General features: G+C 37.1%; 1 protein-coding gene across 6 annotated transcripts in view; it reads right to left on the bottom strand.

The window, feature by feature from the left end:
* Window positions 1–3,180: 3,180 nt before the first annotated feature.
* The window catches only part of KCNH7 (potassium voltage-gated channel subfamily H member 7), a 249,108-nt gene continuing 228,732 nt past the window's right edge, over window positions 3,181–23,556 (bottom strand). For all 6 annotated transcript variants that reach the window (XM_076342748.1, XM_076342749.1, XM_076342750.1 and 3 more), the window contains 4 exons: window positions 14,062–14,325; window positions 9,396–9,564; window positions 5,866–6,058; window positions 3,181–4,480 (listed from right to left, as the gene is read on the bottom strand). In XM_076342748.1, coding sequence (XP_076198863.1) covers window positions 4,214–4,480; window positions 5,866–6,058; window positions 9,396–9,564; window positions 14,062–14,325 — 893 coding nt within the window. In that variant the 3' untranslated portion in view covers window positions 3,181–4,213. The remainder of the gene's footprint in view (window positions 4,481–5,865; window positions 6,059–9,395; window positions 9,565–14,061; window positions 14,326–23,556) is intronic.

Genomic DNA, 23,556 nt, shown 5'->3' with positions numbered 1-23,556 from the left:
AAAAATTCTTAGGTTTTCTTTAATGAAGTCGGTTTTTGTTACTGTGATATTGAAAATGCCACTATGATATTGATGCCACAAAAACATTTTAGAAACATCCAAAAGCCAATTTCTGTGTCTGCAGAAGTATTGTTAAAACCACAAGCTGTTGCTCTGTTTAAGACTGAGCTCAGTATATGGGGAAAAAATCATTCTGTAGATGAATGGAGAGGAGGTGCCCACTAGACCCAATTCCCAATCTGATGAAAAATGTGATAACACGTAACTGCTGGCTCATTGGAATTAATTATTTCTGATTTAAGCCAATATATGAAGAGTCAAACCTTAAATACTAGCGTAGACATCTGTTCACAGTGTAAGAATATTTAACAGGAGAGTGTAGAAACATCAAAGCTTCTAATCTGCAGGTGTGGTGTTACGCACAACTTTCATTTGAGGAATCCTGCCTTCCGCTATGCTGCTGTTGCAGTTTCTCACTATTCTATTCGTGTCCAGGCTAGCTCAGCAGCTCTCAAACGGGAGGACACAGAATTCATCTGTGGGCAAAACTCAAGTTGCTTCACCTAAGCAGGCAGGCAGAGGCCATGCGAAGCAGTGCTTTTCAGCTTTTTGGATGTTACTTCCAATGTTGGTGAGTCACGCGGAAGCTCTGATGAGTGACCTGCGCTCACCAGAGAGAGGAGATTGCTAGGACACAATCTGCAGCAGGAAAAGGGAAGGCAGGTTCATCCATGGGCAGCAGCTGTGAGGTGGGAGACCAGAAAACACGTGTTCGCTGAGTGAACAAAGGGTGGGAACGTGAAAGGAGAGAAAAGCATGCAGTTGGTCACATGCTTCCTGGAAATAGCAGAGTTAGGTAGGTCAAGACACGTGATTTATGTGTATTACTGTAAATCTGTGCATGTAGATGGACACGCACATGCAAATGGTGCGGGTTGCGGCACAGCTTAAATATTGAAAAGCAACACAATCTATCGTTTGCTTTAAACATTGAACTAGACCCACAGCTGGTGGAAGCTAATGGACTTCAAGGAGAGTTCTGCTCTGTACCATCTCACCTCTCACATTTGGAGTGATTGTCCCAGTTGCTTTGATACTTTGGCTACACTAGCTATTCTTGAATTTCCAGGATACTTCTCTGTATCTACAAGTTATAATTTATACATATTTGTAGCCACAGGTTTTAAATGTAAATAGCCAAGATGAGTGTTCCTAAGCTCAAGCAAGACCAAGACTTATCTCCTAAAGTCCTGAAAGCCTCTGTGGATATGTTACAGCTGTGTATTGTGATGCGTGGGTACGCAACCCTTACGTTATTCCCAGCTTGATTTGGATAACACAGACCCATTTCTATCAAGTCAGAAACAGACTGGGCTTAAAGGGAACCCTGCCCAGGAAGAAAACCCCCAAACAATAAGAGAGACAATTTTTGCTGTTTAGAAAATTAACACATTTCCAAAAACAATGGTTTGTACCTGTCTCTAGAAGAAAAAAGCTTGAAGCAGTGCGTCTTCATCTGCTTCACGGTACCTCAACAAGAAAAGAAGGTATCTGAGAAGGCAGATCTTTCTTGGCAAGGAAGGGGCAGCTGGAGTATTGCCAACCAAGTTGTCGTCTTTCGCATTTTGTTCTTCATTCATTGGCAGATGTCTAGGGAGCTTAGAATCTCCATAACTTCGCAAAGTCTCCCTTAGCTGCCCCCATTTGAGATTTTTCTTCTCAATAAATACAGGCAAAGAGAAGGGAAGGAACAAAGCCTCTTTGAGCCAAGAAAAGGAGTAAGGGATGGAGCTTTTCCTTCACTTGGACTAATTGAAATAGTTGTCGCTTTTCCTCTTCCTCAACACTCCTTCCCCAGTCCACTTGTTTTGCTCAGTCTCTTTGCATTAATGTGAAATATCAAGTGATAAAATTGGACAAAAGGCATTTTGTAAAGCAATGCTCATGCATTATACTTTTTTCATTAATTTTATTTTTAATTTATACCAGACTCTTTTAAATGCAGCATAACCACAAATACTTTTTTAGAAAATGTGCTAGCTTGTTCTTTGCAACAGACATTAATATTAGTTACTAGATTGAGATAGAGTAGAAGTTGTTAACGCTTGCTATTAAAAAAAAAAAAAGCAGAAGCTATTTCACTTTGTTATTCAGCACTCCTGTTTCAGTGGAGTACATGCAGGCAGAGATTCTGACTGGCCCAATGATGCTGTCACCTAGGATCTGATCCTGCAAGGCACTAAGCAGCACAGACCTCCCCTCGTCGTGGTAGAAGGAAGAGCAGTCAGCACGTTGTAGCATTTGGACCTTTCAACAATCAACAGTAGCATGAGGCAGAAGAAAATTTGACCGTGTATGGGAAGGGTTGGTTTCTCTTTTCACTTACAAAGGTATTCAGTTAATTCATTTTTGTATCTTTATACGCAAAGGTAAAGCAGAGCCTTGCTCAGTAGCTCAACACACTAATTTTAAATGAGAGAAGGTTCAGCCACCTTGGGTTTATCTACTGGCTGTGTATGACTAAAAATGTTATGTATCATTCTGACCCCAACATATAATATATGTATCTATTAATTTGAGGGTTGACCACTATTGCATTACTCTGTAGCACCAGTTTAGAACAGAGGGTTTAATTTGGTTTTACTTGAAATTTAACTGCTCCCCCACTAACTGGGTTACATGCTTTTCTGAAACCAGTTCTCTTCCTAGAGGAATTTCACATTAAAGCTTTAAGATTAGAAAATCATATGAACATTTTTAAATATTTAAAAACAGTAATAAAAAGGTCAGTGCCTTCTAAAATAAATACAACATTTGAAGCAGAATAATATTTTAATAAAATTAAATCTAAGTATTCACAAAGCATTATGCACATACAGTACATACTGTATTTAAAGCCTACGGACCTTAAATCATTTTATTCTAATGTAGTCAGCTTTGGACACAAGCTAAGCTTACTCGTTTTGTAATAAGAAAGTTTACAATTGTTCCTGAAAGTGATTTTACATATATACATATATATATATAGCTCTATATCTATACTCCTACATGTAAGTGTAGGTATATACACACAGTTGTGTGTATGTGTGTATATTAATATATGTATTAATATATATTAATATATATATTAATATATACACACATACGTACACACATATGTACATATATAAAATACGCACATGCATACATACAGGAATGTGTGCGTGGCGTATGTGTGTGTCCACATACGTACATACCCTATCTAGGATCATTGTAGAGGGGCCAGTCAGTAAAAACAGATAACTGCAAACAACCACCCTAATAATTATAAAACAAAAATGTATAAACTATTTTTAATTAAACAGATTGTTAATAATTTGTATCAAACAAAAGGAACACAGTCTCCTGTATTATATAGAAATTAGATTTATTGCATTTGATTATGTTTGTGCGACAGATGAAGAGTACCTGCCTGCTCATGACAGCTAACTTCTATGATGCAATTTTTTTTTTTTAAAGAAAAGTACTGGAAACAAATTGTTCAATTAATGCAGTTTTGTGGATACAACCTATGGTGAAACTTCCCAGCATGTGGCAGGGTTTTCCCGTCTGTTAAAACACTGCCCTACTTCAACTGGTTTGGAAGGAGGCTGGTTTCTCTGTCCTAAGTGTTTCAAACCCAGAAGACTCGGTTACCTTATTCTCTCTCTAGATTCAGAATCGCTGTGGTGTATTGTAAAAAGCTCACTACAAGAAAGATAAATCAATTTTCAGAAGTGAGCTAGAAGAAGATTTTGGTTGAATTTTAGCTTGGTTGAGTAGGAGTTTTTTCTATGTGAATTATTGTTATTGGTCTCCTATTTGCTCTGACGACATGTCCACAATAAAATACTATTTCCATGACAGCAGTAAATGGTAATCTCCATGCAACGTAAACTGTAGTTTCAGAACATGCATGTTATTTAAAAAAAATAAAAATATAAGGTGCCTTGAGAATGCTGGCAGTTTTACATTTGGAACATAGTGTGTGTGTGTATATATATATATATTTACATCAGAACTGCTCAACTTTACCTTACAAGCTTCAGATTTAGGAAAATATACAGTACTTTTGCATATAATGGTATATTCCTTGTAGCCCCTGAGTCAAGTATAGAGGATTTAAATACAAAAAAAAGGAAAAACAGCCATTAAAAGCACTTACAACTTTATGTGAAGTAGTAGTATAAAAGTATTATTTCCCAGGAAGACCAGGATCAGAAACATGCCTATGAAGACCCAAGATTCCTGCAGTGCTTAGTGAAGATTCTGGCAAGGAAGGGTGCCTAATTGGCTGGAGAGAAGTTTTACAATGCTGCGGGGGACACTCTACAGACTGGTCACGTTCTTCATTTAAAAAAGAAGCCAGGTTGTCTTCTGAGGCTGTGTTAAGATGCACTCCACTTGAGAGGGATTCTTTGGATTTAAGTTTTGATTTTTCAAGGTCTAGAAATTCAGGACACTGGAAGGAAGGAGAAGAAACAAGATAGTAATAATTAAATGAGTCTCTTCCAGGCTCTTGTTCTGCTCAAAATTAGCACATTCAGATGGTTGCTGGAAAACCATGTTTGAAAATGAAGCAGTGTACTGAAGTATTTTTACATGGTACTGCATTTGATTTAATGTAATTGAATGCAATTCCGTTGATTAATTGTAGAAGCCTGGATATCTTGTCCCCGCCTCAGACTTGCTCATATGCCATCAAGATATGCATATGAATAGCTCTTTCTGAAGGACTGAATATTCTCGAGACTCAATCTCGATGGATTTCAACATTCTTGAATTGGCAGTTTTGTTTCTGAACATAGCTCTGGAATTGCATCATTCTGAATATTATAACCATTTGGATTCCAGTCTCAGCACGCAGTTCTCCTTCACTTTTAAACTCAGAATTTGTGTGAAGTGTGAAGTGCGCCTGCTGATGTTTGCAGAGGGTGGCCATATTTCTGTTCAGACAGATATGTGTATGTGTTTTGTGCAGATATATGCACGGTGGGTTTACACTTCTGAAAACTACTGCTGTGCGTTTGCTGCCCTGATAATCTTTATGCATGCAAACGGATGCCTTCTGGATGTGTTGGACTTACTGTGCTCATATGTGTTCCAGCATACGCACGAGGAATCTGACACAGCCAAGCACGCTGGATTTACTAATCGTATGCTACATGACTGATTTGGGATTTCTAGACATGCAGAAGCCTGTTTGGAAATAATATGCCACATCTCTGCCCCAGCTGTTAAACTCCAGAAATCCCCCAAAAATTTGGAAAATCATCAAATTTTTCCTGAACAGAAGTGGGGTGGAAAACATGTATTGGGAAACGCAGGTATGTCACAGCTCTGTACGTTCATATTTCCAGCAGTAGCAAGGGACTGGACATAAGAATGGCTTTAGCCCTACCCACTTCCATATATGTTTACCCATCATGTTCCACCAGCTGGACTTGTCTGGCCTCTACCTTGAGGAAAACATAGTCATGGTGCTTCTCAGGACTTCATGAATGGGATCTATGGCAGAAGCACCCATGCAGGCAGGGCTGATGCTTGGAAAGTGTTTGTGGTTTACGCCCATGTCTAGTATTTGTAATTTCTGCTAACTTTTGTGAAGAGCGTGATAACTAAGTAAATCAGTCTGATTATAAGATTTTTTATGGATCTCTACAACCCTCACAGAAAATGTGGCCGCTGAAACTATGGTATCTAAGTCCACTGTGGAGGTGCTAGGTCAAAATAATAATTTCACATTCCTTAAACTAGTGAAGAAGCACCTAGATTGGTATGCATTTCTTCCATCATAAGCTAAAAAGATTAGCAAACCTCTTTTGATCTCATTGGACATGTACACACCTGAGATGAAGGACTGAAACTTCTGTCTGTCTTAATTGATGCTGCAGGCTGAAGCTTTTGTATCACCCGGATTGCTGACTGTTGATACTCCGCACCTACAGTCACCATGTTATAGGCAGGTGGAATGAGCGTTGACTGCCTTTGCAGAAGCTGCAGGATGGTTTGGATATCAGCAGTCATTTGGGATTCAAGCCTAGAGAAGTAACACAAAATCAGTCAACTCATGGTCAGGAATAGGTATATTTTAACATACTGATTACAGATGCATTCAAGAGGGACCTGCAGCTTGTTAATAAAGCAAACTATTGCTTGTTATGACATGACCATGTCTTAAATAGGAAAGAACAGAAGAGGGAGTACTGAGCCCTTCCAAAGCCTGCTGTCTCTCCCTTTCCTTTGCAGAACATATCTTGTTGCATGCTTGTCTCCGATCCTTTTTGCTACATTAAGAATGAGTTCATTACTGTCCCTTATGTTTGCAACAAAAAGTAACACAGGGGACCAGGTCTTCGGCTGAAATTGACCCTAATAAATGTACTCTCTTCATTGTAACTAAATTGATTTGTACTGGCTGAAGATGGGACGCTATTTCTGATGCATCTGACAATTAATTCTGACATTCCCAATGCTAACACAATGCACTGAAATAAGCAAAAAACCACATTTGTGTTTTTCCACAGTTAGAAAATGAAAGATGCTTTCAAGATCATTAAAAAAACCAGCCCAACTCTCTTTACTGTGAAAATCTATTCAGACTTATTCAGGCCTCAGAATTAATGTCAACATTTCTGATGTACAAATTTAGTAGCTTTTTTGTCTTTTTTTCCCTTTTCATAACTTTGTATATGACTTCTGAAACACTTGAGCTGCTTATGTTGTTCATACTTACAACTCCATAGCACTGAAATGATTTTCAAATGGTCTTGCCAAGATGCATGACAAACTCAGCAATAGGTAATGCCTATGGTGCCCCCCCAGCTGCTGGAAGGCTGCAGAACATGCTATGACAGACTGTAGTACAGATACACAGCCTCCTGTATTGCAACTCATCTTCTGACAGAGTCAACAAATCTTTGTCAGCAGCCTTTAATGTTGTGACTGTTACTACTTGGGCTCCCTACAGCAGCAGAACTGATCCTGTGTTGACAGATTTTTGCTTTCACCAGGTCCTTCACTGTTTGATATTATTTTTTATCATGTTGGAGTTGTCCATTGCCGGTGTCATTTATTTATAAAAGCATCTATGAAATTAATCTGAAAGGTATGACCAAAGGATATTTAGGATGCTGTTTCTTCCTTTATCGGGAGAAGCTGGTTCTGTGGCATCAGCTCTCATAAAGAAAGGCCCAAACCCGGATGTTATAGTCAATCATGCCCTACTCGCCCTCTCGTTCAGCTCCCTTGGGTTCTTTGCTACTTGCAAATTTGCTGATCTCACACAAGCATGGTGCTGATGCCACAGGGGAAAATACTGCAGCAGCAGCAGCATGCCACCATCCAGAGAGCTTCCATCTGCTAAACCTGGGCCTTAACATCTCAGTGAACAAAAGGGATTTAGCATTGGAGGACTTGCATCAACAATTGTCTTTGGCTTTGCATTAACTCTAAAATTGCTCCCTCCTTACTTTTTTAGCACTTGATGGGAGTTTCCTGGTACTTCAAATCAAAGAGTACCTCTGGTAGTCTTTATTCATCATCACTGCATATATAACTTCTCCCTCCTTTCTCCAAAATTTAGAACAAGTCCATGTCATGCCACCCAAGGATGAACAAACAGGAGAACCTTAGATGCTTGGCCCGCAGCCTCCATGAAATTCCAATTGCTTAAAGAGGAGAAACAGAGATAGCTCTAGGAACATATTCCTCATACAATGGCTTTCCAGCCTTCTATATCTATTTAATAATTTGAGTGTTATGCCAAGCCTCTAACTTGGCATGGAAAAGGTCAGGAAGAAGTGACCTTCTTTTTGAGTCCAGCAGGTCAGATCTGGCATAAGTAGGATAGAATACTGTCTTTTACACTCATAGAATACTTGGCGAGGCCCAAAATCCTGAAAGCATGAAAAGCTTTAAAAACATGAGAAGAGTTAAAGAATAAAATGATTTAATAAAATCCATAACAATTTAAATCTTAGTTTATCAGCAATAATGATATTTTCTCACTCAAAAAAATACTGAGAACTTGCATAAGAATTTGATAAAACTATGGGTAAATTTGAGCTAGAACTTCAGTTTCAAGAGCTTAAGATTTCAGGAAAAGAAATGTAACCAAAAGACTACACACTGTTGATGGGGAACATGCAACTGTTAGTTATGTGACATTTACAGTTACTTAGATTTTAAGTAACTCGACTTTACTGCAATTAGAAGTTACGGCAATTTAGGCTTATATGTTAAAAATGTCTTTTTAATGTACTATGTAGTATTCAGAAATAAAAAATACTATGGTTTGATTGGCTTATGGTAGATGAAGGAAGCAACATGCAGTTAACCTGGCTTTAAACTGATTACTAAAATATACAGCACAGAATGCCAATGAAGAGCTACTAAAGTATAATTAGGGCTGAGTGCGTGTCATAGTATTTGTCATGGAAAAATATTGAAAGTAATGGAATTGCAGAGCGAAAATAACAAAAAAGCCACAGACCTGAGCATAGGGCAATTTAAAATTAAATGAAATTACATGGTAAGTTATAGCGTAGGATGGATCAAAATTCAGTAACCATGTTTTTAAGATGCTATAAGCCATGCTGCTTAGCTGCCAGCAGAGTAGTATATCAGAGAGCAAAAGAGAGAAGGAAGAGACGTTACTAAGCAAAGGTAATAATGGATTCTGACAAAGAAAGCCTCTGTTTTCTGTTGTAACAGGTATAAGTATTTTGCCTTGGCGTACTCCCATGTCTGTCTTATTATAGACACAGTTGCAAAATAAGTTAATGCATCAAAAAGGGAATTTGTCTTTTTTAAACAAGGCAGCTGGTTTACTTTGGGTCTCCAGGAAAGAAAAAGTACTTCAGATACTGAAGATACAGAAAACTGTCATTTTGGGGACATGTAAATATCTAGGAATCGCTGTTAAGGGAACAGCATTCTAGGTGAGGCAAGATTTAAATTTAACAAGTTTAGGTGCCTCACTACAGCTTCTTCATTAAAAAGTTGGTCTCCTAAACAGTCAGTCGAGGAGAGAGGCTCTTCTGCAAGGCAATTCAGAGTGGTTAATGTGAGTACCTAGAGGTAAGTGACATGAATATTCTGGCAATGAATCAAAAATTCAGTACTCAGCATTCCCAGAATAAGTTTTTCCAAGAATCTGGAAGACTGAACTTAGGTGGTATTTAGGCTCCCCAGAATACATATAGACAATAAAGTGATACTCCCATCAAGCATATTTTTGTACTTTTGAGCTTCTGAAGATCTGAATGCTTTTGGAAACTTCCTGTGCAAATTCGTTGCTCCTGTAGTGTCATTAATATCACTTGTATTATGTACTTTCACACATATCTTTTTTTTGGTCATATCTCTGTTTTTACCTGTTGAGTTGTTCTTGAAGTAAATCTAATCGATTCTCCACTTCCCCATATATAAAGTCACTTTCAGTTTCACAGGTGCCCCATGTAACATGGGGTAGTGCTGACTGAGTTGGGGAGTCCTGGTACTCCTGGATGTTCTCCTGCTCCCAGTCTCTTTTATCAGTGGTATCTGATGAAAAACAAACAATATAAAAGTATAGTTTCATATACATACTGTCAGAGAGGGGTTGGCACCCCTCAAGCATCCCACTTACTAGTATTTCTCAAAACCTTGAAAATCAAATTGGTATATGCTGGCACACTGCCTGAACAACTCTGTTCCTTCAGCTCATACTGCTTGCAAAGGGATACTGGTTATTATTTTCAAAAAGGAAATTGATTTTCATTGATGTAGCTTTTAGCATCACTAGTCTCCAACCCAACCCTTACATCGTAGTGTAAAGCATGCCTCAGAGACTCTTACAGTACTGTGGGGTGAAAGGTGCCAGTTCATTTTGTTTAATAATTTGTGAATCCTAAAAGAATGAAATATTCAGCATTGCTGGGTCAGTCAGAGATCACTTTAATATTAAACAAAGCTTCACAGTAAATAATAATTATTATTTTTTTCTTTTTCTTTTTTCCTGTTTGAACTACAGGTAAAACTTTGGATTAAGATAGAGAAAATAAATTTAATTTAAGCTAAAAAAGGCCCAATTGCATAATTATGATCTTACTTCAGAGTTTCAGCTAGCTAGCTGAATTTAGTTCCCCTTCTAATCCTTATATATTGTATATACAATATATACAATATATAGTATATACACTGTATAAAGTATATAAAAACATACTCTTTATACGATTCATTTATATTTATTTATTTATCTCCAGCCCTTTGTAAAAAAAAAGATGATGACTACTCCAGGCCCCACCCTGTACCTGCTGTGCCCAAATTCCATCCCTCTTGTCCCTCCCAATTCTTGGATCTCTGTGATCAAACACTGCACCTTACCATCCAAACAGAACTCAGGGGCATTCCTTCCTTTTGCTTGGATTTCTGGTTTGAGCTATTTCTCCTTCCTCTTTCAATTTGCTTAATTTACACCTCTGTGCATTTATTAATTAGTTTACATTCCTGGCTCTAGGCTGTTTCTCCTGTTCACCAAGCTGGTGAAAGGTTACAAATCATTTATCATGGGATATATTAGTTGCACATACCCCTATCTGATATAGAATGAAGATCTTGCTGTGAGCTTTGCAGAGACTACACGTGACATATTTAGGACGAACAGTGCTTTTTCTACATCTACCCTCCCGCCTCAAGCCTTTGTTACTTTGAGTGAATCTGTTGTCACACAGACAGTCAAAAATTGCTCAGTACCACTCAGATTCTCCTCTGCTGGGATAAAAGAGGCTGTTAAAACTTTAACACCTGTTCAGTACAACTCCCATTAGGGTTGTATTTGTAATTGTTTAACTGCATGAAGTTACAGAATGTATGAAAAGTTCTTACTACACTCAGGCTGCTGCTTCAACATACAGCTGGACAAAATCCTTGACTGCTTATAAAGCGTCAGCCTCTGTTGTATGAGCAGTTGGATTTCAATCCCACATCCCCCAGTAGTCCCTGAATGGTTTGCTCAGAGCTTCTCCTAACACTTCTCTTGGCACTGCATGCTGATAACTCAGCATAGGTTACATTCGTTTCACACTTGCGAAATTTTTCTAAGCAACCATAGCAGCCAGAGCCATGTTTCAAAGAAAAGAGAAAAAAATACAGTGTGGGTGACATGTGAGAGGTTTGTCCAAATGCTATTAGCTAATCCTTTTCAAACACATCTTTGAGCAGTGTTGCTCTAAGTAAAGAAATGAAGAAAAAAAAAAAATCCTGTTCAGATTTAGTATTTCAAGTAGATTTAGCCAGGAAGGGGAGCTCTCACTACATGACTCCAAGTGGAGGAGGAGACTTTCTTCTCTTTTTTACCAGAGAAAGGTGCTTACTGCATTATCTGATCTTTGGTTAGCAGGTGGTAGAAGGTGTTCTGGAGTTGTAGGGAGTGTTTGAATTTCATGTGACATGACCTATAACTGATTTTATGCACTGAACAGAAGGAAGGGGAAAGAGATTTCATCTTGGCTACACAGAAACCTGTTCAGCTTCTCAGCCACATAAGCCAACAGAAGGAAAGAGGAAAACAGTGTCAGAGAAACATGTAATTTGGTTTTAGCAGGCACACATGGCACAATTTGCAGTGTCCAAGGAAGTTGGAAAGTTCTCAGCAAAGTGAAAGGAGCAGACTGACAAGTTCAGGGGCAAAATTTTAAACTGTGGTTGTGGGTGCAATGGATGTTGTAAATCCAGTGGACTTACTTTTAAGCAGTGAATTTCAGGAGTAGAAACTAAAAATACAGGCCATACATTTTACTGCTTTTTAATGTCCTGTAAAAACCAAGTTGTTTGTTATTTTACACAATAAATCATTCAACAAAATCACATATTTTTCAATGTCGTAGATTATCCCAGGGAAATCACAGCTGGTTTTGGTCCCAGAATATGTATTTTTAGACTATTACAATAAACATTTAATTTGTGACAAAGCAAATGAATTGGCACTCAAATCATAAAATAAGTTCATACACTATAAGCAAGTTAATACACTATAAGATACAGTATTGTACTGTTCTAAGCAACTTTTTAGGTACTTCCACATACGTGAGTAACCCCAGAAAAGCCCAACAGCAGTTACAACTTTATAACCAGCTATGGTCTTCCAGGGCTTGAAGAATCCTAGACTGAGAACTAACTAAATAAATGTATAACTTGGTTCACTTGAACAATTCAAGAATCAGTCTTACAGTCCAAATAACGACCAACTGAAAATAGAAAAAAACATTTTTCTGCAATATATAGATTACCAGCTACAGAAAAATTATCAGGTCTTCTCAAAAGAGCCATGTGTTTTAAAATTAAGAATTGCATTTTAGGATTATGAGAGAGAACTTTATGCAGTTTCTGCCCACATTATCCAATACATTATTAACAGACTTTCCATTCATTGACAGTAATAACCAAAGCTTAAAACAAAACTAAAGATAATTAAATATGTATCAGTCACAGTGGTAATGAATTGCGGTAGCTTTATACAAGTGCATTTGTATTCAAGATTTATAAAGTACCATAATATATGAGGATTATAAACATACATACATACAAGCAGAGTTTATTTCAAAATGTCATTATGTTTATAACTACTATTATGGTAAGTTATAATCAATCTCTAATTAATAGCAGGAGTAAGAATTTAGTTTAAAACATGTATCAATCAAAGCTGATCTTATTTTATTGACCTTGAAGTTTTTATGGAAATTGCAAGGAAGGTAATGATCTTTCACGCACATTACCAGAAGTGCTAGATCACAAAGTGGAAAAAAGAATGTGGTCTTAATCAAAATATGTAACCTTTAGATAAGCTAAATTTAGCTCAAATAAAATCTGCAATAGGTTGCCTTGGAAAACGTTGCTATAGCTGCAAGGACACGTTTCTGGCTATTGGTAGGGGAAAGGTAAGCTTTCAAATTGCAGTATGTATGCAACAAGTTTATGTGGTGCAGATTTATATAGTACTAACCTGAGGAGACCAGACTTCACATATTCATACCATTGAAATGTAAAGAATACATTGCTTGGCCTGATTAATCATTAGGATTGTTTAAAACTATAGCCTAAAAGCCTAAAGTTTCTTGAATGATGGTTAAATGGTCAAATTGCCTAATTTCCATTGCAAATGGAAACAAACTGCTGGGGAAAACGGCATTAAACAGTAAATATGTAATTCTTCCCTGCAGACCAAAACAATTACAAATGAACTTTCAGCAATATTTAAATTGTATCCGGGTCTTTTCATTAATTTCCCTTCACATCACTGAGAAAATTAATATTTTAGTATATTAGATGTAATTTTAATTATGTGATTTAACTCTATGTAAAATTAACTGAGATTGCTTAATAGTTTTAGATCATTTGTCATCTACAAAAGGCCAAATCTTTGTTCTTGTGTTTTACTTATGGAAGTCAGGATTTGGGCTGTGTGTCTTTTAACCAACATGTGCAGCAAAATGGGATAGCATTCTTTCAAGCTATTATGATTTTTTTTCACTTAATTTTAGTTGTGCCTTGTCAATACAGAGAATGAAACTAGCTACCTGAAAATATACTTTTTTGTGCATGTGCAACCATCACTAGGTTTATCTAGCTCTCATTATCTAAGATTTTTTCCTGTTGCCAAACCCTGGCATATCAAACACCCTTTGAGAGATTCTTTACTGCTTTGAGCGCAGTTTCCATCCATGGGCACTCAATGAAGTCCAGTACAAGTTGGCAATTTTAAAGAGTTTGTTTAAATGAATTTCCTAAGGAAGTTCAGTTACAAGATAATTTATTAACAAAGCCTGGAATAGCCTTTTGGAGGTTCTGTAATCCAGTCCCACAGCCAGTGTATTAAGCTACATTAATCCTCTTGAGAAATAATAATTTTGATCTAAAATATTTTTTCTTGTTAACCTTTCAGGAAACACAAAAGTAAATATTATGTAAAGAATCAATAGAACCATTCAGAAAATGATTTTTGATAATTAGACTAAAAAAGATGTCTACTCCAAATTTACAAAATAGCATCAGCTAGATTACCTTTGCAAGAATTGCTTCTTTTGTCAATAAGAATTTCTTCTGTGGCATGAACCATTTCTTCAAAGTCCACCTCTGCGGTTTTCTCTGTTACAGATGGATAATCAGCTATCCCAGAGAACAGGGGCTTTTGCTCATCTTCAATGGAGGACACAAAAGATGATGACCCATTTTTTTTCTCCTCGAAGTGTTTCTTAATAGATTGATAGTATCTGGTGGCGTCCCCTGAGGGTTCGGGATCACTCTGATCATCCTCTTTGAAATAATCTGTTAAATAGAGAGAATTGTGAACAATAATATGCAGTTCATGAAATTGTGTTCTAGTTTATTCTAGTCTGAGGATGGAGATGATTATTGTATCAGTTAGGAAGGTCACTGTCTATTAGAATAAATTCGATTCCTGTATCAGAGGAGATTTGTATCTCTTTTGAAGTCCTGGAAGGCATTTGCGTGTATGTAGTAAGGATTCGTAGTCCCTAAACCATAACTCATGATGCAAAAAGTTGCTTATATCAAAACAGCAAAGGTTTTATCCAACACAGCCCTCCTGTTTACTCACGTTTTTTCCGTGAGGATGAGATTTGAGAAAGTCTTATATTCCAAGGTTTTTAAAAATTAATTATTTCATTCCCTCTTCCAATTTCTCATGGTTTTGGGCATTTCTCACAGTCTTGACAGGCTAATAGTCATGGATGTCAGACTTAGTAGCAGAACTACCCATTTAAGTTATGCCCACATAAGAGCATCTTTGCAGATTATTCTTTTCCCAGAAAAGGCAAATGTATTAATCAACCACTCAACCTCAAAATGTCTGGGCCCACCTAAACAGAGAGCATATTTCTCCATGCTCATTACTGTCAAACCTATATTAAGGATAGATATGGTAGAGAGAAACCCTACTGGTACAAAAAGAAGGGAGTTCCTTGTCTGTCTTTGTGGGATCATCTCAAAACAACTTTCCAAAGCAGCCCAGATTCCTTAGCCTTTAGGATTAATTGCAATTCTCTGAACATCCAATCTTTTGAATAAGAAAAGTACACAACATGCTGTGGTATATATGGTAGCAGAGTACCAAATCAAGTTGAGAAAGAATCTTTCATTAATCACATTCAAGGTCTGCAGTGAGGAACAGCAGATTCAGTGCTCTTAAGAAGTGGCAAATAAAACTAGATTCAAAGCAGATGCCTTTAAAAACACATTGTAAAAATTAAATAGGATTTAAACCCAAGAACGATCATTTATGAATATGGAGAACTCCTGATCTCTTTTCAGCATAAACTTGATGCTAATTTCCAATTCAATATTTGGTCTTACCTATTTTTAACTGAAATGTCAAGATAATTCCAGTCCTGCTACTTATTTAAAACACATTTTAGCAGGGTAGTCTCAACAACATATAAATACTGTAACTAGTTTGCATTAACTTCCTGGGGAGACAGCATGATTTCCCATCTGCTTTGTGCTAATTACTAATCAACATAGCTCTGGAATGTCTGTAGTCTTTACAGCCTACAGCAGTGGTTAATACAACATTTAGTATATTCCCCAGGTTTCTTTGTTTTCTGGTCAGTATAAGGAAATGAAACTGTGGCCTCATCAAATCCTCTTTATCTGCACATAAAGAGAATGCAATATCTGTACAGAGCACTCTGCAGGAGTCCGGACATCTGTAAGCAGTGAGGGCAGGTAATGGTGAACAAAATGAAACCAGTACCAAAGCAGGCCTCCTATAACTGTACCCTCTAGAGCCTCCAAGGGCAATTAACACAGCCCTGGACTGAAGTGACTTTATTTGGCTTCTGTTAAGCAGGATTACTAGCTATAAGTAATACTGGTGAAACTCTGATACTGTGAAGGCATCAACACAAATGCAAATGGACTAGCAGTGTAATGTTCTTGGGGGATGCTCAGACTGGAGAGTCAAGTACCATGTTCTCTACAATCCCATCTCCAAAATAATACAAAACCAAAAGAAAGCTTCATAAGAAAATTCTGATGTAGGTGTCTACCATGGCTTTTCTTGTGGGAATATATGGTGAAATACATACAGACACGCTACAGTAAATTGTCTTAATTACTTACTGCTTGAATGACTTCAACCTGTGAAAAAGACCTTCTAATGAAAGCTTGAAATTGCCATTTTTTAGGGTAATTTTTTATGTGCGTGGGATTTTGTGCACTAACGGTAGCTGTAATGAGCACCCTGTGGAATACAAATCAGTCAGTGGACTAATTTTAAGAGGTGGTCATTGAGACTAATGAAAAAAATTGTATAGCAGCTGAAGTATAGCAGACTGTCTTATCTGTCATATTTGTAGAATACTAAAATACCTAGAAACCAGAAGCCAGATCCTGCAAACAATTACACTGCTGTAAAACCAGGGTAATTCAATCGATATCCCTGCATTTAGTCTCCATCCATATCAGAACAACAGAACATATTCTTTTCCAAATGCTGTCCAGGTATAATGAACTCAGTGACATTAGAAGGAAAGCTGAGATCTGTTGAATGTAGGGTCCCGCCTACACTGAAATCAGGGACGATTTGTTCATCAGCTGATCTATTTCAAAATATGCATCTTTGGCTTTACTGCCGTTGCTTTATCTGCTAGCCATCTGGCTACATTCAGAGAGTCAAAATTTGTTTTCCTTTTAAAAGACTCTTATTTAATGCTAAAGATTCTTCTGTCTGGAGAATAATCCTGTGATACTCTGCACCTAGAGTAGGAATTAAAATGGAAACTGCATTTTTTATTTGGCTCTTCAGGACCTGATGACGGTGCAAGATCTGTACCGCAGTTCAACAGCTTAGCAGTGCCTCTGTAGCTCAGTGGAAATATGTTACAAATAATATCTAGGTAGTGCTTTATTCAGAGTGTGAATTTCTCCAATTTTTCCTTCCTTTTCTAATGAAATCCAGTCATTGGTTTGGAATGAATTTTCCAGAAGAGAAGAGTTTTCTATCTGTGTATGCGTATGTATGGATAAGTTCACTTTCTATCATACAGACTCCAGGTTTCAAAAGGTTTCTCTTCTCTTTTCTCTTTCGTTTCCAAAATAAATGTAATCGTTAACCATCCCCCCTCATCCTAGTACTTCCTCCTTCCTTTTCCCGTAAGCCAAGTTTCACTCTCTAATTCTGATTGCTAGAAACTATGTTTTGCTGAAGATGATTATTTTGTAACTTCCTGCTTTACCAAACATGCACAAACATCATTTACTCTTTTTATGGGACTCATTTTAGCCTGTTATACATTTTGGGTGCCTGCCAAGTTTACAGGCAATGTCCTCTGACATTTGCTGTCTGGAAATTCCAAAATCTTCATAGTAATTGTCAGAAGGTTTGTGCCCTGCTTTTCGCACTTGCACTGGCAAAGGAAGGGAAGAAACAAAGTTGTCACGAGGGTAATGAAATATACCTATGACAAAGACTCACAGAAATACTGGCATAAAATCCAGGTTGGTGGGATGGTTACCAGAGATCAAACAAGTTTTTTTTTCTGTGCCATAGTCAGCCTGTAGTATTGAAGCTTTGCATTATTCCGACAGTGGCAGTCTGCATGATCTAGACATATTTTCTCTTAACGTATTACTCTGCTGCAAACAATATTGGTGAAAGTGTCAGTAATATATTACATGTGGAGCAGCATTGTTTAATATTACTGTAATTTCATTAACTGGAATTTGTCATACTTAATCAGGCTAGCTATGTAGCCTAGTGTTTCAGAAGGTGGCAAATTTTTACTCCCATTTTCAGCCATCCAATAAAAAGTCCCATACTACGCCTAGACAAATTCAATTTTGTGCAGGAAATGAGGTGAATGACTTCCTCACCCCCACAGAAAGCAATTTATATCCCAAACCATAAAACAGATAATCTTATCATTAACATGATCTGCATAACTATAAATCTGTTCAGCAGATGTGACATCTTCCTTTTCCTTTGAAAAAAACTACTATATTATTTTACGCTACACCAAGTATGTCCCTTGGTAAGGAGAAATGCACACTGTGACTTGGAAGGAGGGATGGCTGACTGCTCAAAAGGTCTGCAGATCTTCAGATTCCCAGCAAGTATTTTGGTTCAACTGTTATTATGTCTTTCTTATGTGATATTCACGAATATTCCTGTGGTGGTCAATCTGTCTTTCCTACATATGAACAAAATATTTGCTAGCCATCACAACTATTTGTTATCTGTTCTTTAATTTTAAAATGTCAGTTACCTTTCAGAGAGCAGAAAAATGCCTTATGTACCCACCCATGCACCATGGGCAACAAATATTTGGAATGAAAAGTCAGTGACCAAGCATTTCAGATAGTATGTTAAATACAATACCACAAACAGGGTTGAAAAAGTGCAAAATCTCAAAGACGTCAAAAAATCAAAAGCTGTTGATGCATAATTTGAACACTGATGTTCAAACCATGCCTATGTTTTCCACCATATAGATGGGGAGCAGCATAAAATCAGTCAGGTAAAATGGTAATCCTAATTCCTGCAATCACTGCTTTTCACTTAGTGGTGTAAGAACAATATAATCGATACATAATATTTATGTAATATCAAAAATTACGGGTGCTGTGGAGCAGGACCAATATATAATGAGGGGTGATTCCAGAGAAGTCTACTCAAGATGTATGCAGGCTAAACTACTCTATAGAATGCCAATCAGGGACTTTAGGGTTATTAAACTGCTAATTAAAATGCTCATAATTCTTCTTCCTTGCTGTTTGTTTCATACTTGGTTGAATGTGACTGGTATGGAGTACATTGCTAAATATAACTGAGTGCCTTCTGATAGACTAGGTAATGGAAGATACCAAAAAGGAGGAAGCTGACTGCTTGTGAACAGGAAAATGAAAAGCAACCCAGCATCTGGTCATTCAGTAGATAACTGTTGCTGTGGTGAAGATATAACTTTTTGCCATATTTTTCATATATCTAAGAATAAAAGATAAAAGTTAATTTGTATTCCTTTAAGATATATTATTATAACAATGAAATTCACATGTAAGATGTCTGACAGTTTTGTTCCCATTGCCATCCTTTCTTTGACCTGGGTCTTTCAGATTGGGTCTCTTAACCCAATCTGCAATTAATATTTTTACTTGAAAATTACGTTCATACAGGACCTTCCAATGACAGACTTCAGAATGGATTTTTAATTCACAAGTTCTATTAACTCTTTATTGCTTAATTTTAGTGAATTTAAAATCTTTAGAGAGAAAACTGTATTGATTTGCAAACAGTCTTACAAGAAACAGTATGAATAACTTTAGTGGATTTATTTTCTACTGGGAGAAGGACATGATCCCCACAATCTTTACAAATGCATGCCAAGCAATAGATAAAATTCTGGACTTCATTTTTTATGCAACATTTGAAATGAGAGCTACTCCACCTTTGCTACCGGAAAATTTGGCTGAAAACTGATTTTGGCCTTGCCTATAGAGATATTTAACCCTTCACAAACATCAGAAAGTACTAAAACTTACCCTGAATTCACTTAAACAAACCTAAGACATTTATAAATCTTGAATTTTAGTGCTTGAGCTCTTGTCTTTCAGAATCAACTTGGCCTACACTCAGCCTCAGAGTCCTGATGCTGCATATCGTGACATCTGGATGTTTGTCAAAACCAGCCTCAACTCATGTCCTGACAAGGAACATGTCCCGGGAAAGGTCATCTGACAGTCCATTCCAGAAGATGAGCAACTTGAACAAAGCACTTTATCATTTTTCAGCTGAAGAGAAATTTGTCCGTTGTCAGGACAGTCTTCTATTGCCGTCCTGATCATCTCAGGTCATGACTGGTGATCAGGGAAACTGAGAAGTGCTGCCTTCATAAACATTTTTGAGTGCCTGCTGAAAGCATAGCTTGCTCCAACATCTGCACATTACCAATACATCCCTGAGGACAAAATAGTACAGAAAAAAGCAAAAACTTTTAAGGAAAGTTTAATCATAAAGTCCTTATAACTAATAACTTGAAGTGATAAGAAATCATAAATTAGTATCTCTAGAGGTATTTCTTGCTCCTTGGTGAAACATCATTAATGGTTATAGCACTGTTCAAGTTAACAGAATGTCTAATTATTAGTACTAGAAAAATTATCTACTTTTTGGATGGGTTTTAATGCATGAAAACTGTATGGAAAAATCACAAACTTAGTGTGCATGAAAAAAGAAAAGTAGTTTGAATGCTGTGCAAAATGTCTATTGGATAGCCTGAGAAGTTCAGATCTAAATATTTTCCAAATGATCTCAGCTGAAAAAAATAGAAATCGTTACGGTCAGGAGAAGTAGTTGGTCCTAAAGCTCTGAAAACAAACTGTACTGTTAAAATCTGCAGTGCACTTTGTATAGCAAGGGTCTCTGAACAGGAAAACTATTTATATATCACATACAGTAATAACGCTTAAGACAGTGAGAACATTATCATAAAGGCTGCCTTTCATATACACTTTATTTGCTTCTGTTAATCTAAACAATCACGTAGTATTCTGACGGTTAGTTGCACTAGAATTCACTTTAAAAAGTGGAAAGTTACATTTGCAGCTTTTTAGTTATAATTAGAGGAAGTATTAAGCACACAGTGCCTACTCAGTGATAAAGATATTTCTTCACGTTTGAGGACCACAGGATTATAAATTTTAGAAATAAAAAAGAACAATATAATGAACCCTGAAGTCATCACATATTCATTAATAATTCAATTTAGCAACAGTGCCAGTTTTTTACGATAAGATGAGGGCTGGCTACATTACTACAATTTTTCCTTCTGTGAACATCATATACAGTTATGCCCTTCTACAGCCTAATATCCAGCAGAACTTAGGTGAAACAAAGAACAAGTGAAAATAGATTCTTTCCATCAGAGATTTTTTGGCTTAAAAATGATCTTTTGAAACAGATATATTTATATCAAAGCTTGGCCAGTTTCAGAACATGGCAGAGACAAGAGTTCTTAAAGGTGCACCTACATTTCTTGAGACATTTCTTAAGCTGGTAGAAAGAATTTATCTAGTTCCACCAGGCACATGGATTTGTGTATCTATAAGTCCTTGTTCAGCACCTTGGTACAGTAGATGTCTGTAGACCTGTCAGACCTCAAAATATGAAACAATGCCAAAGACTTACAATGGCTCCTGAAACCTGGGATGAGGAAATCCTTATATTCTTGAGCACACGTTTGTTTTCCTCCTTCTTCTTCACTTCTACTCATTATATTTCCCTTCAAATTTCCCACATATCTTTAGGACCCCCTACTTACAACATGTACTGTCAGATATGTGTGTGGTATTTGACTAACACTAAGGAAAAAGGATGTATGTCTAGAAACTGATGCAGGAAGATTCCTATTCCTAGGAAAAGTAGGTTATTGGTGGTATTTTAGGAAAGTTAAAACATTTTCTCCTCTCAGTAGTAAAGGTCTTAAGGTTTAAAGTTCTTATTTTTCTGTGACTGTTTTTAAGGATAGAAGATTCCTTTAATTCCAATTTCATTCATAATTTGGGAACTCCTAAGTCTTCACTGGGGAACCTAAAGATACAAACTAGCAAAATTCCATCGGTATTTTGCTGTAAGGTTCCAGTAGGTTGGATAGTGGTGGTGGAGGAAATGAACTGTACTGGAGAGAGCTGTTTGAATTATTACTCTGTCTCAGTGCTGCTTGTGAGAGTTTGGCAAGTTAGTATGTCCTTTGCTGTGTTTCCTCTCTGAGCTATGAAGGTTTGGATGATTCTGGAAATAAAAAGCCAGCAGAAGATACTGAAACATCCCCCCACTATCCTGAACTAAAGACTGGGTAACTTTTCCATAAGGATCCATGTTCCTTTTTTAAAATCGACTAAGAAACGAGCTAGTTTTGAATAACTGAATTTGAGACACATTTAAAAAAGCCAAGAATTTAAAGGTTGAAGTGAGTATGCAATCCTTCATTTATTCTTTTATGCCATTTTTAGTAGAATGAGATAAGTTAGGGACGGAGTGACAGCCTTATCTCTGAATTTTCTTTGCTCTGTCTGGCTTTGTATCAACTTTAATGCTAATCAGATAATAATAGAAGGACAATTCTTGATTTATACTTCAGGAAATAATACTATACTTAAAAAATCGGAAACAAAGAAGTATAAACATGCATCTCAGAAGGGATTCAGAGCCAAGGCCAAAGCAGCTCTCCTATCAAGTTTAGAATTTTCTTTTATAAGGAATTCAGCTTTCACTGTAGTACTACTATTACTTTTTTTTTCAAAGGATGGCTATGGGTATGTGTGACTACATACAACATTTCAATCAGATCTGGCCTCTGGAAACAGCCTCTCTGGGAGCAACTCCTGGAAACAAGACTCTTCTGTGGAAGCTCCCTGAGGTGGCTCCTAGGCACTGTGGTAAGAGCAATAACAATAACAGGAGCAGATGGAAAACTGCAGTGATGGGCTCTCTGATGACCGTATACTTTTTGTTAGGGGTTTCATGCCGAACGTAAGATTTTGGGGACATGAGGTCTTGCTTCAAGCCATATGCTGCCTGCCAAGATATTAGTTGTTTCCTGGTCATTTAACCACCTAACACTCTGGCTGAATATTAGAAACTCTTTTCTAATTAAGCCCAAGTGAACTTCATCAGCATAATACAAATCGTTTAACACAGTTAAGTAAGAGCTTCAATTTTTGTCCGGATTCTTACCCTACTTTCTTGCTGGGGACACAGCATAGCGCTTGGCTGAGTCATCTATTCAAAAAGTAAGCATTTAAATAAATAAACTGGGGGAAGGGGGCAAGAACGGGAGAGAGCAGGGGCAGGGGAGTGTTTCCCCATTCTCCCGGTACTGCTTCACCTCATACTTTTAGGCAGGAGAATCAGCTCCTGAAAGATTTCCTTGTCTTCTATATTGCCAGCCATGGCCTCTGGATACCTTGTGTAATAAAGCTATATTAATACGGCTTGGCTTCTTAGCCTGGTTAGTACCTACAAGCACTGCAAACTTAAGGTAGCTATACTAATCAAGATTCAATTAGAAGTTTATTAGAGCTCTGGCTTCTGTGCTTACTTTGAGAATAGATCAGTAGATACTTTTGGAAAAGTCTGGTCCAGAAGCATAACTCTTCAAATGAAAATTAAGTACTATATATGTTTACTTAGTTAACAATATGTTAAAAATAAATCACTGCAAAATGCATTTTATATCCCTCTTGATTGTTACAGTCTGTGTCAACATGGGCAAGTGCCTGCAATAATTATGTAACAAGATTTTGTAAGAACTTTCTTTTGTGGCCTCTTAAAATCACATCCATAGAAATAAAATTCCTTGTTAAGAGTTCCCTGGGCCAGCTGACAAGATTAAAGATTAAGTATCGCCAGCAACCTGAATCGCTGGTTACTAATTTAACAGTATAACTCCATTGGAGTTCTTACCATCCTCTCAGCTAGAGTCCATGGAATGATGTTCTTGTTTTTGGATCACAGCTAAAAATCCAGAATAAGGATTTATT

This window comes from Aptenodytes patagonicus, chromosome 6 (assembly GCF_965638725.1).
Source record: "Aptenodytes patagonicus chromosome 6, bAptPat1.pri.cur, whole genome shotgun sequence".
NCBI classification, from domain to species: Eukaryota; Metazoa; Chordata; class Aves; order Sphenisciformes; family Spheniscidae; genus Aptenodytes; species Aptenodytes patagonicus.
The sequence above is the reverse complement of the archived record's forward strand: the minus strand, read 5'-3'. Positions and strand labels throughout refer to the sequence as shown.